Source organism: Oncorhynchus mykiss, chromosome 16 (genome assembly GCF_057628025.1).
Source record: "Oncorhynchus mykiss isolate SJ-2025 chromosome 16, ASM5762802v1, whole genome shotgun sequence".
Classification (NCBI taxonomy): domain Eukaryota; kingdom Metazoa; phylum Chordata; class Actinopteri; order Salmoniformes; family Salmonidae; genus Oncorhynchus; species Oncorhynchus mykiss.
The window spans coordinates 50956278-50969770 of record NC_143037.1 but is presented as its reverse complement, the minus strand read 5'-3'; the positions used below and the strand labels follow the sequence as shown (position 1 = coordinate 50969770).

General features: G+C 43.3%; 1 protein-coding gene across 7 annotated transcripts in view; it reads left to right on the top strand.

Annotated features, from left to right (window-relative positions):
- Nucleotides 1-13493, top strand: part of LOC110492160 (FERM domain-containing protein 4B) — a 29951-nt gene that overhangs the window by 14730 nt on the left and 1728 nt on the right. Inside the window, exons 2-22 of one of the 7 annotated variants that reach the window (XM_036947106.2) lie at nt 1316-1381; nt 1530-1624; nt 2378-2473; nt 2698-2782; nt 3142-3198; nt 3293-3315; nt 4478-4561; nt 4733-4798; nt 5257-5314; nt 5435-5521; nt 7441-7517; nt 7631-7769; nt 7991-8132; nt 8317-8450; nt 8767-8883; nt 9736-9964; nt 10067-10123; nt 10225-10498; nt 10739-11511; nt 11805-11943; nt 12811-12935. In XM_036947106.2, the coding sequence (XP_036803001.2) occupies nt 1316-1381; nt 1530-1624; nt 2378-2473; nt 2698-2782; nt 3142-3198; nt 3293-3315; nt 4478-4561; nt 4733-4798; nt 5257-5314; nt 5435-5521; nt 7441-7517; nt 7631-7769; nt 7991-8132; nt 8317-8450; nt 8767-8883; nt 9736-9964; nt 10067-10123; nt 10225-10498; nt 10739-11511; nt 11805-11943; nt 12811-12913 (2901 nt within the window). In that variant the 3' untranslated portion in view covers nt 12914-12935. Of the gene's footprint in view, nt 1-1315; nt 1382-1529; nt 1625-2377; nt 2474-2697; nt 2783-3141; nt 3199-3292; nt 3316-4477; nt 4562-4732; nt 4799-5256; nt 5315-5434; nt 5522-6105; nt 6469-7440; nt 7518-7630; nt 7770-7990; nt 8133-8316; nt 8451-8766; nt 8884-9735; nt 9980-10066; nt 10124-10224; nt 10499-10738; nt 11512-11804; nt 11944-12810; nt 12936-13493 lie in introns of those variants that run through there. The other 6 variants (XM_036947105.2, XM_090203141.1, XM_036947107.2 and 3 more) reach the window with 6 other exon arrangements.

Genomic DNA, 13493 nt, shown 5'->3' with positions numbered 1-13493 from the left:
GGTAGTAGTGTAGTTACTGTCTGGTATCTAACACCATCCATCATCTGTGTTTCCTCATGCCCTGTGTTGTCCCTAGAGCATAAATAATTTGGCCACAATATAAGTCACCTGCACCAGGTCTTCTGGCTTACCCATGTTCCCTCAGGCTTAGCAGAAGCAGCGTTCTGAAAACACAGTCTGTAGTCTAGCATCTGAGCCAGACGTGCCCTAGCTCAATGGGTTGGCAGCACATAGCACTGATGTTGTTACGCAAACAAACCCAGCCAGACTTGGGTTTGGTACCAGACGTGGCAGGGCAGGGACAGCCCAGGCCCGGGTGAGGGTTAGCTAGCGTGCACACCGTGCAGAATGGACAAGCTGGTGGTCAGAGGCGCTCGCTTCGTGTTGGATGTCAGTGTGTGGAAATTGAGGAAGAAGGGCTTCATGCTGAGGATGATGAGCTCTGGACTGGAGTGTGTTCAGACATGTGTGATAGTAGTTTTATTACCACAGAGACAGTAGTCCCAGGGGAACTCCACAAGGCACAGCAGCACTCTATAGATCAGTAGGGGGACTTCATCTGGTCAACCCCATTCTGTCACATACAATAGAGGGCAGTTAGAGGGGCTGGTTGAGGTGTGTGTCTTTGTCTGCTGTAGTCTTGCCTATTATGTGATATTGTGATGGATGTGTAAGTCATTGTAGGTTGTATGGATGTAGCGGAAACCTATATCTTAGCAGTACTGTATGAGAAACCTATATCTTAGCAGTGCTGTATGAGAAACCTATATCTTAGCAGTGCTGTATGAGAAACCTATATCTTAGCAGTACTGTATGCTATAATTTGGGAGATATCAGGTGTGATGTTGATAGTTTTGGGAGTACTGTATGTGTATGTATTGTATGTTTTTAAATGCTACAAAAGGCTAGATACTGTGTACAGAATGACTTTAAATCCTTATTGGTTTACCATAGTGCTAAATCCATTAGACAATGGAGTCATTGTAATTAACAACATCAATGATTATTTCCTTAACAGGATTAAGCTCTCTGGACTGTGAATTGCTCAATATGGGACTTTGTTAATAAAAAATACTTGCTTTCTAACCATTTCTAAAACAAAACCGCTCTTTGAAGCCTGATGTTTGATCTTTGCCAATTTGCATTGACAGAGACAAGATTTCTACACAGCTGAAATGTCCTACTAATGTCATGATTTGCATTATCTAAACAGGGATGATGTTGATTGACTGTGATCAATTCCAATACACCATTTACTACATATACTACAAGTACTGAACTTAATTTGAACCTAACTTCCTGTCCCCCATTGTAGATGACGGAGGGGAGACTCTGCCAGGTGCATCTCCTTGACGACAGGAAACTCGAGCTGCTGGTTCAGGTACAGTATACTGCCTTCATTTTTTCCCTTGAGATTATTGTAACATTTAATTTAGTTCCTATGAATTTCAAATAGTTTTGACAAAAAATGATAATGCACTCAAATAGATAGGCCTAATGCCCTCTTCAAACAATCTCCTATTCCACAGCCCAAGCTGTTGTCCCGTGAACTGCTAGACCTGGTGTCCTCCCATTTTAACCTCAAAGAGAAGGAATACTTCGGACTAACGTTTGCTGATGACAGGTAAGTCACATTGCTTATTTTGTGTAAGTATGTAAGTATATGGGTGTTAGAGTATACAGGGTGTGTGCGTGCGTGTGTGTGTGTGTGTGTGTGTCTGTGCGTGTGTGTGTGTGCGTGTCTGTGCGTGTGTGTGCGTGTGTGTGTGTGTGTGTGTGTCTGTGTGTGTGTGTGTCTGTGCGTGTGTGTGTGTGCGTGTCTGTGCGTGTGTGTGCGTGCGTGCGTGTGTGTGTGTGTGTGTGTGTGTGTGTGTGTGTGTGTGTGTGTGTGTGTGTGTGTGTGTGTGTGTGTATACTGTATGTATGCTTGTATGCATGTCTTCACAGTGCTGTTTGTTCGTGTGTGTGTGTGTATACTGTATGTATGCTTGTATGCATGTCTTCACAGTGCTGTTTGTTCGTGTGCGTGTGTGTGTGTGTGTGTGTGTGTGTATACTGTATGTATGCTTGTATGCATGTCTTCACAGTGCTGTTTGTTCGTGTGCATGTGTGTGTGTGTGTGTGTATACTGTATGTATGCTTGTATGCATGTCTTCACAGTGCTGTTTGTTCGTGTGTGTGTGTGTGTGTGTGTGTGTGTGTGTGTGTATACTGTATGTATGCTTGTATGCATGTCTTCACAGTGCTGTTTGTTCGTGTGCGTGTGTGTGTGTGTGTGTGCGTGTGTGTGTGTGTGTGTATACTGTATGTATGCTTGTATGCATGTCTTCACAGTGCTGTTTGTTTATCTAACACTTTTCTTCATTGACTCTTGCAGTGGTCAGTGTAAATACTTGCAGTTGGACCGGAGAGTTCTGGAACATGACTTCTCTAAGAAGGCAACTGGGCCTATCGCCCTCAACTTCCTGGTCAGGTAGCAATGGCACCATCGCCATATCTGTAGCGCATACCTTCCAGTAGGGAGCACTCCTCTATTGGTTTGAGATGATGAGGAATGGGGTTTTATTACATTAGGGAATGTCTTGTAGTGGGTGCTGAGATGTAAGGATTGTCTTACTGATTATGCATGCAATATGTATTTTATCATTGTATTCAACTAATTGTTTTTCAAACCTCTATTTGTGTTTTTCCCCGAAGGTTTTACATCGAGAGTATAACACTGCTGAAAGACAATACGACGGTGGAATTATTCTTCCTGAATGCAAAAGCTGCCGTCTACAATGTAAGCTACTTGTTATTTTATTCTGCTTTGTGTTGATCTAACCGGTGAATCACACTGATAACCTTCGGTTTCTCAAGGGTCAGGTTGCTCTGATTCACCGTCTCATTCTCCCTCTTTATATACCACCGAACCTCAAACAGTCTGACTGTGGCTGTGAAGCACTGTTTTGTCACAGCTATGTTGGAATGAGATGAGACAGTCAGTAAGGGTAGACTGCTGATCGGTTCAGTCCAAGAGAATTCTATTTCGATGATTATGAGTTAGTCATAGGGACAGAGCTCAGATGCAGACACCTGCAAAGCGTCTCAAGAGCCCATATGTACACGTACGCATGTATGATTAAGATTTCATTCTTACAGGGGGATATAGAGGTGGAAAGTGAGAATGTCTTCAAATTAGCAGCAAACGCCTTGCAGGTTAGTTCCTTATTTGCTTGGGGCCTTGTACTTTACATTAATTGGCTACTCTAAAGCATACATCGTCTGACATGTTATTTTTATATCTATTCAGGAAGCAAAGGGGGATTTCTCAAGGTAAGGACATACACTGAGTCTACAAAACATTAAGGACATCTGCTCTTTCCATGACATAGACTGACCAGGTGAAACCAGGTGAAAGCTGTGATCCCTTATTGATGTCACTTGTTAAATTCACTTCAATCAGTGTAGATGAAGGGGAGGAGACATGTTTAAAGAAGGATTTTTAAGCCTTGAGACAATTGAGACATGAATTGTGCATGTGTGCCATTCAGAGGGTGAATGGGCAAGACAAAATATTTAAGCACCTTTGAACAGGGTCTAGGAGTAGGTGCCAGGCTCAACGGTTAGTGTCAAGAACTACAACGCTGCTGGGTTCTTCACAGTTTTTCCACAGTTGTGTACCAAGAATGCTCCAGCACCCATAGGACATCCAGCCAACTTGACACAACTTTGGGAAGCATTGGAGTCAACATCCCTGTGGAACACTGGAGGCTGTTCTGAGCAAACGTGTTCTTAAGGTTTTGAACACTCTTAATGAGTGTGATGAATGATCTAACACAGCAGGTATCTAAGGAGCAAGACAACATCACACATTTAACAAAGACCTTCAATAATGGAACTGTTTCTACAGAATTACAGTCAAATCAATGACAGCATAGTTTGTTATAAGAGGGAAGGCACTGATGTTGTGTCTTGTGAGGCTGTTAAAACCTCACAGAGGCCTTCTAATGAGTCTCATACCACTGACAGCTCGGCCAAGGCTGAGGTCTGCAGGGCTGGATTCTAACGGCATAGCTCTACCACCTTTAATAAAGCTTCTATTGCAACAGCAGCACCTTCTTCACTGTCAGGGACCATCCAGGTGGAACCAGAGAAAGGGAATTATGGAACACTGTGGACCTTTGTCTGCATTTCCACCTGTGTCCTTTCAGAGAAAAGGCCTTAAGTTAGGTCATTATCAGGAACTTCCCATGTGGCCATGCACCTGGAGCATGTCTGCCAATTAGGTTTCTGCACCTGTGGGTCAGACAGTCTGACTCCAACTGAATGGGGGTGATATCCATTAGAAGCTCATTCCAGGTTGTTTGGACTTTAGAAGGCCTCAATGCATGGTCATGGTTTCTCTACATAGTTTTCTAACTGTTATGTACAGCAGTAGTTAAGGAATTTCACCATCCATATCTTCATAACCATTCTGTTTAATCATTATTCTCAGTGATGAAACCACCAGAACGGAACTGAAGAAGCTTCCAACTCTTCCCAACAAGGTGCTAATGGAGCACCCATCACTTACATACTGGTAAACTAACCTTGGTAACGGTTTAGTTTAGAAAGACTGCTCAATATCAAGTGGTTCAACAGCAATGTTATTGCAGACAATGATTTGTGATGCATGATGCATTCCTGAGAGGGAGGAGTGATGCAGCCCATAATTTAGGAGTTGAAGGTGTCATCATCATGCTTTTTACAGTGAGGATCGAGTGATAGAGCATTACAAACAGCTGAAAGGAGTCTCCAGAGGACAGGCCATAGTGAAGTGAGTATTGTAAAAACAATGATCCCTCATTCCCTCTCATACACGCCTGTTCACCACAAGTCATCAGATAAAAGACATCAGGCCCTGGCTTCATACATCTTGCTCTCACCCCTCACCCCCTCTCTCTTTCCATCTCTCTCTCTCTCTCGCTGTCTTGCACACTCTCTCCCTCCTTCTCTTTCACACTCTGTCATTGCTCTCTCTCTCCCTTATTCTCTCACTCACACATACACACTCTATCTCCTTTCTCGCAACCAAGGTCTGATAGAAATCAATAACCCACTCCAGTTACTGTCTGGCCAGTGAATCATTGTGATTCACTGTAGGCATCTTTAACAGATCAGGCTCTCATTGTCCTGTGTAAAGTACCATCTATAATGTTTATATGGTGAACCACCTTTTGAAAATGAAAGAGGGAATTTGGGATGCTACTGTAATAGAACCTTATTTTAATTCAGGTATTTGACCCTAGTGGAATCCCTACCCACCTATGGTGTCCATTATTATGAAGTAAAGGTAAGAATACAGTATATTGCACTATGCACACAACAACAGCTATTGCACTTATAAAATCAGATTTCTCTAAGGGAATGGACGTATGCTGTTCAGTCATGGTGCTATGCTTTTGCCTCACAGGACAAGCAAGGCATCCCATGGTGGCTTGGGATCAGCTACAAAGGAATTGGCCAGTATGATTTGCAGGACAAATTGAAACCACGGAAGGTACGGTCATTTGTTTGTTCCCGTTTGTGTTCTCCTCTACTTACAGTACAGGATTCGTTTTTGCATGAGCTATTTTATTGGCAGTGTACAGCAGTCATTGTGCAGTATAGCCTTTATACAGGCACATAGGAGATTCATTCTGCAGACAAGATGTCTGCCTGCTACAGTCAAATTATGTCTGACAGCGCTAGGAGCTTCATCAGTCTATTTGAGGAATGATGAAATGACAGGGCAGGGATAAAGAGTCCTCTGGCACGTAGCACTAGACCTCTCGCACACATTCATCACCTATTCCACTGATCAGGGTTGGGCCCTCATTACAGCTGGAGCAGACAAGGCCAGACTTGAAAATCCAAGTGACAGTCAGTTCATAACCAGACTGTTTGATCGATCCCTTCAGGTAAACATGACTTTGGAGGCCTGTATTTCTTATAATTCTGTCTGACAACCTACCACTCATAACCAAATCAATGTCAGGACAGAGGTATGCCTGCACTACTTTGTCCTGACCAGTTAACAAATGTACTTATTTATCATTCTGAGAATCCTGCATGTAAAGTGTGTAACCCGTTCTTCTGGTTCAGTGGATGTTTTCTAGCTTGGTGTTCTTCTGTTAAGAAGAGGAGGAACACCCAGCTTTGTGATCCGGTCTCTACAGTATCACATTATTAAGTTTATGGTCTATGGGCTTATGAGTCTGAACATGAAGAGAGAAGGAGAGCTGGTTGGGCAGACGTTTAGTGTTGAGAGGAGGGAGGATGGTGTTTCTGTGATGTCAAAGGCAGGGAGGCAGGGCCTGGGTGTTACCATTCGGAGTGATGAGAATACCTGAGGAGAATTGTTGGAAGCGGAGAGAAAGGGAAAGGGAAGGAAGGAGTTGTTTGTGTTGTTTGAGCTCGACAGAGAGGAATACAGACAGCAAGGATTTATTTACTGGACCTCTACTGGTAAGAGTCTGAGATGAAGGTACAGTTTTCCATATTGGATGCTGACCATTTCATTTGTTCAACGAAAAACAGCTACAGTGGTGTGAAATTATTGACACCCTTGATAAAGATGAGCAATAATGATGAAATAATTCAAATACTGAGCTATAGTCTGTGCTTAACATTGGGAAATTATATTATTTTATACTAATACACTTGCTCAGAGAAAGAGATTTAACAAGCAATAAAAAAAAGGTTCAGGTCAAGATAATTGACACTCCTAAAGATTCTAAAAATAAAGTAGGCAAAAGTTTAGTATTTGGTCCCATTTTCCTAGCACGCAATGACTAAATCAAGCTTGTGACTCTACAAACTTGTTTGATGCATTTGCAGTTCGTTTTTGGTTGCTAGGTTAGCATGTTTTTTAAAAATGTTTTATCTTTATTTAACTAGGCAAGTCAGTTAAGAACAAATTCTTATTTTCAATGACGGCCTAGGAACAGTGTCAATTGTGCCTTGTTCAGGGGCAGAACGACAGATTTGTACCTTGTCAGCTCGGGGGTTTGAACTTGCAATCTTCCGGTTGCTAGTCCAACGCTCTAACAACTAGGCTACCCTGCCGTATGATCTTTGACCCTCTGTAACTTTCTCACTCATCCTTATTCACGATTCATTTAGGATTATTCGTAATCATGGTAGCATCCACATTAATGTAGAAGTGTTTAGAAATCTGTTGTGATTCACCATTGCTTTAATCATGGTAATTAATCATGGTAATGATTTAATCATGTACCTTAAATGAGTACATATGAAGGTGTCATATGCAGGCTTTTTTAAAATTAGATTTTTATTTTATTTAACCTTTATTTAACTAGGCAAGTCAGTTAAGAACAAATTCTTAATTACAATGGCTTTGACAGTCATAGTTTAAGTGAAAGGTTTCACCAACCGTTAATCAGTTGTTTCTGTGTCTCTCTGTGTTTACCTCCATAGCTGTACCAGTGGAAGCAACTGGAGAACTTGTATTTTCGGGAGAAGAAATTTGCTGTTGAGGTGAATGACCCCCACAGGTGAGGGCAAGTCAAACTATAGATATTTATCACAACTTCATGTATTTGAATTCCCTTTAGACAACCGAAGAAGCTCTTCTTCCTGAGAATAATCATGGTGTATCTCTAAACAGGCGGGCAGTGACGAAGCGTACATTTGGCCAGACTGGCTTAGTCATCCACACATGGTACGCCAGCCACTCATTGATCAAAACCATCTGGGTCATGGCCATCAGTCAGCATCAGTTTTACTTGGACAGGAAGCAAAGCAAGGTAAGGTGTAAGGTACCATGTAATATGATCCATTTTGAGTCCTGACTCAATCACTGTGTCTGTGTTCTGCACCTTTATGCATCCCCATACCAACCAAATTGATCAATTTCTTCATGTAGGATTAAATGCTTGTATTTACATGTAGACAGTGTAGGTCTGTGGTATGTATTGACTATATCAATCCCTAATCCTCAATCACCTCAATCTCTCCATCCCAACAGGGTAAAATAAGTGCAGCGAAAAGTTTGGGTGATATTGCCATGGATTTAACAGAACATGGAGGAGGAACCAAGATAACCAGACTGGGAGATAACCTAAAGCACAACCTTATTATGGCTAGCACTGGCAGCCTGGCGTCAACAGGTATTCTGGTAGCGCTCAAAGTCACCTCTTTAGCTAAATGTTTCTCTTTTGAAATACCTGTATATGGAAAGGGATAGGACACATTTACCGGTATTTGTATGTACTTTGTGTTAGAAAATGTGCAACCAAAACAAGCAAATAGACCTAGGGTACATTTACAGTGTAAACAACGTCACCACTACAGGGTCTGCAGATTCAGCAGTGGACGAGGAGCAGAAAAAGGAGAAGATCTCTGAGCTAAAGAAGAAGGAACAAGAGATCCAAGATGTCTTGACCCAGAAAACAAAGGAGCTGAAGAAAATCTGCTTGAGAGAGGCGGTGAGCTAACTCTCATTGTTACTCTCTGCTTGTAGACAATTGCTTACATTGATTTTGCTCATTACGAGCACCTGGAGGTGCTGGGCTGATACAGTTAAGGAATTCCTTTTGCTTTACAGCCAGGCTCATTCAGTAGAACACCAGTGAAACTACTTTATAAATTGCCTTAGTTTGGTCAGTTGAGACTATTGGAGTAAAACGTTCCGTAACTGTAAGAGCCTGTACGTGATCTCTCCTTTAGTGAAGAGTGTGTCTGTTTCCTCCAGTTGTTTGCTGTAAAGTTAAATGACCTGGATGCTTTGTTGTGTGTTTTCAGGAGCTCACGGGCAAACTGCCCAAAGAGTATCCCCTGTCTGCAGGCGAGAGACCTCCTCAGGTCAGACGGAGAGTTGGCACAGCCTTCAAACTGGATGACCTCTTCCCATACAACGAGGTCTGTATTGAAACAGCACTGTTCAGTATATGTATATATATTTAGCTAATCTTGGCACCCAGAACCTAATCACACGTGCACGATGGCCTTCCTAAGTTTACTGCAGTGTGCTAAATCAGGGTCACACATAGTGTTTTTTTGTAGTCTTAAACAAATCTACTTTGAAACAAACGTATACAACCTCGCACACATGGTTATGGGCTTAAATTAGATTTTGATTTGCTTTGGGGGAAAAAACAAGACACCTGTACCATGTCAGATATAGAGTTGAAATGTATTCAATTTTGAGTTTGGATCCAATATTACACTTTATATACATCATAGAAGACTGAAATATAACAGAACTGTCTTCGTTAAAAAAAATAAACGTTTATTATGAAATTATTTAAAAAATTAATAACATTCACCCATGAGACCACTAGAGGGCGATTTGTTCATTCAACTGCAGGTAAATGATTATGTATGTTTGTCACGAGAGACTAATATTTTGTAGAATATGACATGACATGAATTCCATGATTTCCTCATAGAGGGTTGTAAACCGGGTTGTTAGGATATTATTCTATGCAGAGTAACATCTGTACCGTACCGTTTTTGTGTGAGGAATGGAATGTGATTGGATTGCATTCAAGTCCTGTCCTGTTTTGTATGGATCACGTGTTGATGAGTTGTCTTCTGTCTTTCCCAATACGCACACAAACTACTGCAAAATATTACCTTGTTGTTATGGCTACATTGTGTTGTAATTTTCAATTGGATATGCATGTCAATTGCTCAGTTGAAATTGAAATGGATCTGCCGTTCTCTGCTGCAATATTGTCTATACTGATGTATGTATACTCTGATCTGTAGGACCCTTATCTGAGGAACCTGGAGAGCAGGTTTGCTCTGCAGCGGAAGATCGTGGAAGCAGCTAAGAAACTGGCCTCGGAGGCAGAGATCTGTAAGACGGTGAAGAGGAAGAGGAGGAGGAACTGTCAGGACGCCATGAGGAAACTGCAGCAGGTCGAGGATGAGATGAACAAGTACAGAATCAAGAAAGGCAAGAAGCCTACCCAAAGAGCCTCTGTGATTATCGCAGGTACTGGACATAAAAGTAGGCACACACACATTCCACTGTATGAGTTTATTGATTTGTACTATAATCTTTCATCTATAATGTGCTTTCGTCCTTCATCCCTAGATGAGCTCCTCCGTTCAGAGACGAGCTCACTGTCAGACAGTCAGATTCTGGATGACGGTGAGTGGGACAAATTTCAGTTAAACAGTAGCTATATGACCTTTGTTGCAACAGCGCCTTTACGAATCCCATCTGACCATGAGTTTTGTCTCTTTGTCCAGATGACTCGGATGGTGCTCTGAGGCCCCGGTCACGGTCGGTCCAGTGCTCCCCTCAGGTCAGCCCTGCACGTTCCCTGGATCACCACCACAACAAGAGTCTCAGCAGGTTAGCAGCGTTTGACGGCCAGGATGCTTCACATCATTTTCACCCCAGAGAGGTGTCATCTGCACACAGCAGCCCCGCCATAACGTTACCCAGATCTCCACGGGACCCACGCAGCATGCCCTCCACCCCCGTTATGACCCGCAACGCCTACAGCAGCAGCCATCTCAGGTGAGACCCCCCCTCTCAGACCAGCCTACCCAAACCCTTACCCGGTCACTACATCAGCAATACCTGCATCCAAACGTTTAACAGAAAACTATTGTAATCATAAGTATTTAGTACTGTATGCTGTACATCCGGATTTCTTAACACTATTTGCTTGATAACTGTCTAACAACACGTTTATGTGACAATAACACATTACGTTGTTTTTTTTATTAACATTTTTGGGGTGTGTGACTTTTGCAGGTCGGATGGGAACTCCCAGTCCTTCAGGCACCGCAGTGGCAGTCTGGAGTCCCAGCAACGGATACTAAAGGATACCGACTCAGAGAAGCCAGTCTTCACCCTGTCCCCTGCCCGCAGGAGCAACAGCACAGAGGCCCTGGAGGACTGCTCCTCCTTCACCAGTCAGTCCAGCCTGGACTACCCAGGCAACCCCCACTACTGCACCTTGGACTCTCGAACCCGCAACCATCAGCTGCACAGGAGGGTGGAGGTCTATGGAAACACAGGCAGTATGCCTAATCTGGTCCAGAATCATATTGGCTGTAGTTATTTGTATGAGCCCCCAGCGCACTATGCACCGACTGCTTACTACGTGGCAGGTTACCCCTGTCCAGACATGGAGCCCTACTCCAACGGTGCTTACGTGTATGAGAACGAGATGGAGGGCCACTACAATGTTAACCCTTCCTACCAAGTCCACAATTATCACAGACACGAGCGCTACAGGACCTATAGTAGTGATCGAGCGGACAGCCTTGCTCAGAACCCATACGCCACCATGAGATTGCCCCGGACCAGACAGGGGCCCCGCAACGAGCCCTTGCAGAAGAACATGCAGAAGGCTCTGGTGGCTGAGCACCTGAGAGGCTGGTACCACCGCAGCGGTGGCCACAGAGAGGCAGGCAGGGGTCTGGCTGGGTATGACTATGACAACGGCTCTCAGCTCAGCCTGGGATACCAGACCATGCCAGCCCCCTTCAGCCACTCCAGCCGAACCACCTCCTACTCCTCAGGTAGAAATAGATCCTGCTTCTCCTCATATTGCAACAGGTCACCTCAGAATAATATATTCGGTCTGCTCACCCTCAGTAACACAGAGGGACACGTTTTTTTCTGATCAATATAATGCATACATTCCTAACATACTGTATGACAATATATGCTGTATTGTTTGTTAGGGTTAGGGTTGAGGGTTAGGGTTGGACCCGGGATGTGGACATGAAACTAGTGTTAGGGTGTCATTGTCTGACACTCCCCAGTATGTGTCTGTTACTTTAGTCCAACTAAAAAATGTCTCTCTTTCTAGTTTCCTCATCAACCAGCACAGGAAACTGGCGCAGCCAGTTGGCTGTGGGTGTAACAGACTATGAGAACATGACAGAGTCACCACAGCACCCTCACCCAGGAGCCCATGGCAATTACAACCGCAGTCCCACCCATACCAGGTGATACCAGTAACCTACCACAGCACCGCACCTACATTTTCCATACCATACAGGCTATTATAAACTGGGTGGTTTGAGCCCTGAATGCTGATTGGTTGACAGCTGTGGTATATCAAACCATTTATTTTTTACTGCTCTAATTTGGTTGGTAACCAGTTTATAGTAGTAATAAGGTAACTTGAGGGTTTGTGGTATATGGCCAATATACAGTATCATGGCTAAGGGCTTTATCCAGGCACTCCATGTTGCATCGTGCAGAAGAACTGCCCTTAGCCGTGGTATATTGGCCAATACCACACCCCCTCGGGCCGTACTGCTTAAATATAGAATTGACAACAGTATCACTAAGTATGGGAAATGAAGTGGTTCACTCAAGACTATGACCACTCTTATAATTGGCTGTCTGTCTGCTAATGTTTTCTCCACCCCATACTCAATGGCATGTACTCTTGTGGATGTCACCTCTGTTCACTCTCTGTGTGTGCCTGTCACGATATTGAGCCTCAGGACCTCTCTAGCATTGTCACCACTTGCCACTGTCCTTCCACTTGCTCTTACTCCTCCTGCATCCTCTACTCTTCTCCACCTTCTTCCTCCTGTTCCTCCAGCTCTTCTCATGATTGGACAGGTTATTTTGGCTGTCATATCGACATTAACAGAGATTCAAATGCTATCCTTATCTATGAACAGTCTTTGCTAGTAAGTGACATCATGTGGCAGCATGTTCAGTTTGTTTGGTCTGTTGGTGTGAAACTAAACCCCAATAATGAAGTAGTCTATAGTTTATATGAACTGGTGATCTTTTCACTTTCTTTCTATCTTTCTCTCCTTTCACTAACTGTCCATGCTCAATCGTCATGTACATAGATTTCCCCCAGAATGCAATGTGTTGAAGAGGTCTGATACAATGCCAGTGGAGTCAGTAGAGGTGTTTGGTGCTGTGGCCAATAGCACTGAGGAAGACCATTAGGCAACTATTCAAACACAGAAGGGTGAGATGAGATGCAAATAGGCTGTCGTAGTGGTAATCCATTTCCATCAGTGTCACTGTTGTCAGTTTCCATCTATGTCTCATCATTTGTCATGTTGATCAATATACTGTAGCTCATTTAGTGGTGTCCACCACAGGTTCAATCAAGGTGAAATCAATATGTAGACCATTCATTAAATGTACAGCCAGAGCAGTGGTAACACACACTGCCAAGGCCTAGTTGGCCACATTCCACTCCATTCCAGATACTTACAGCTCATGAGTGGCCATGTCTTACCCGGTTGGCCAAAGGTTTTGCCAAATGATCTTGGTCTTTAAGCAGGCTCACAAATTCACCATGGACGCATGTGGAGAAAATGTTGTGTTCATTACATCCTGTAGCTAGAAACCACACTTTCACAGTGTCTAGCTCCACATCTACAGTTAAAACACTTTCACAGTGTCTAGCTTCATATCAACTGTTAAAACGCTTTCACAGTGTCTAGCTTCACATCAACTGTTAAAACAGTTTTACAGTGTCTAGCTTCATATCAACTGTTAAAACATTTTCACAGTGTCT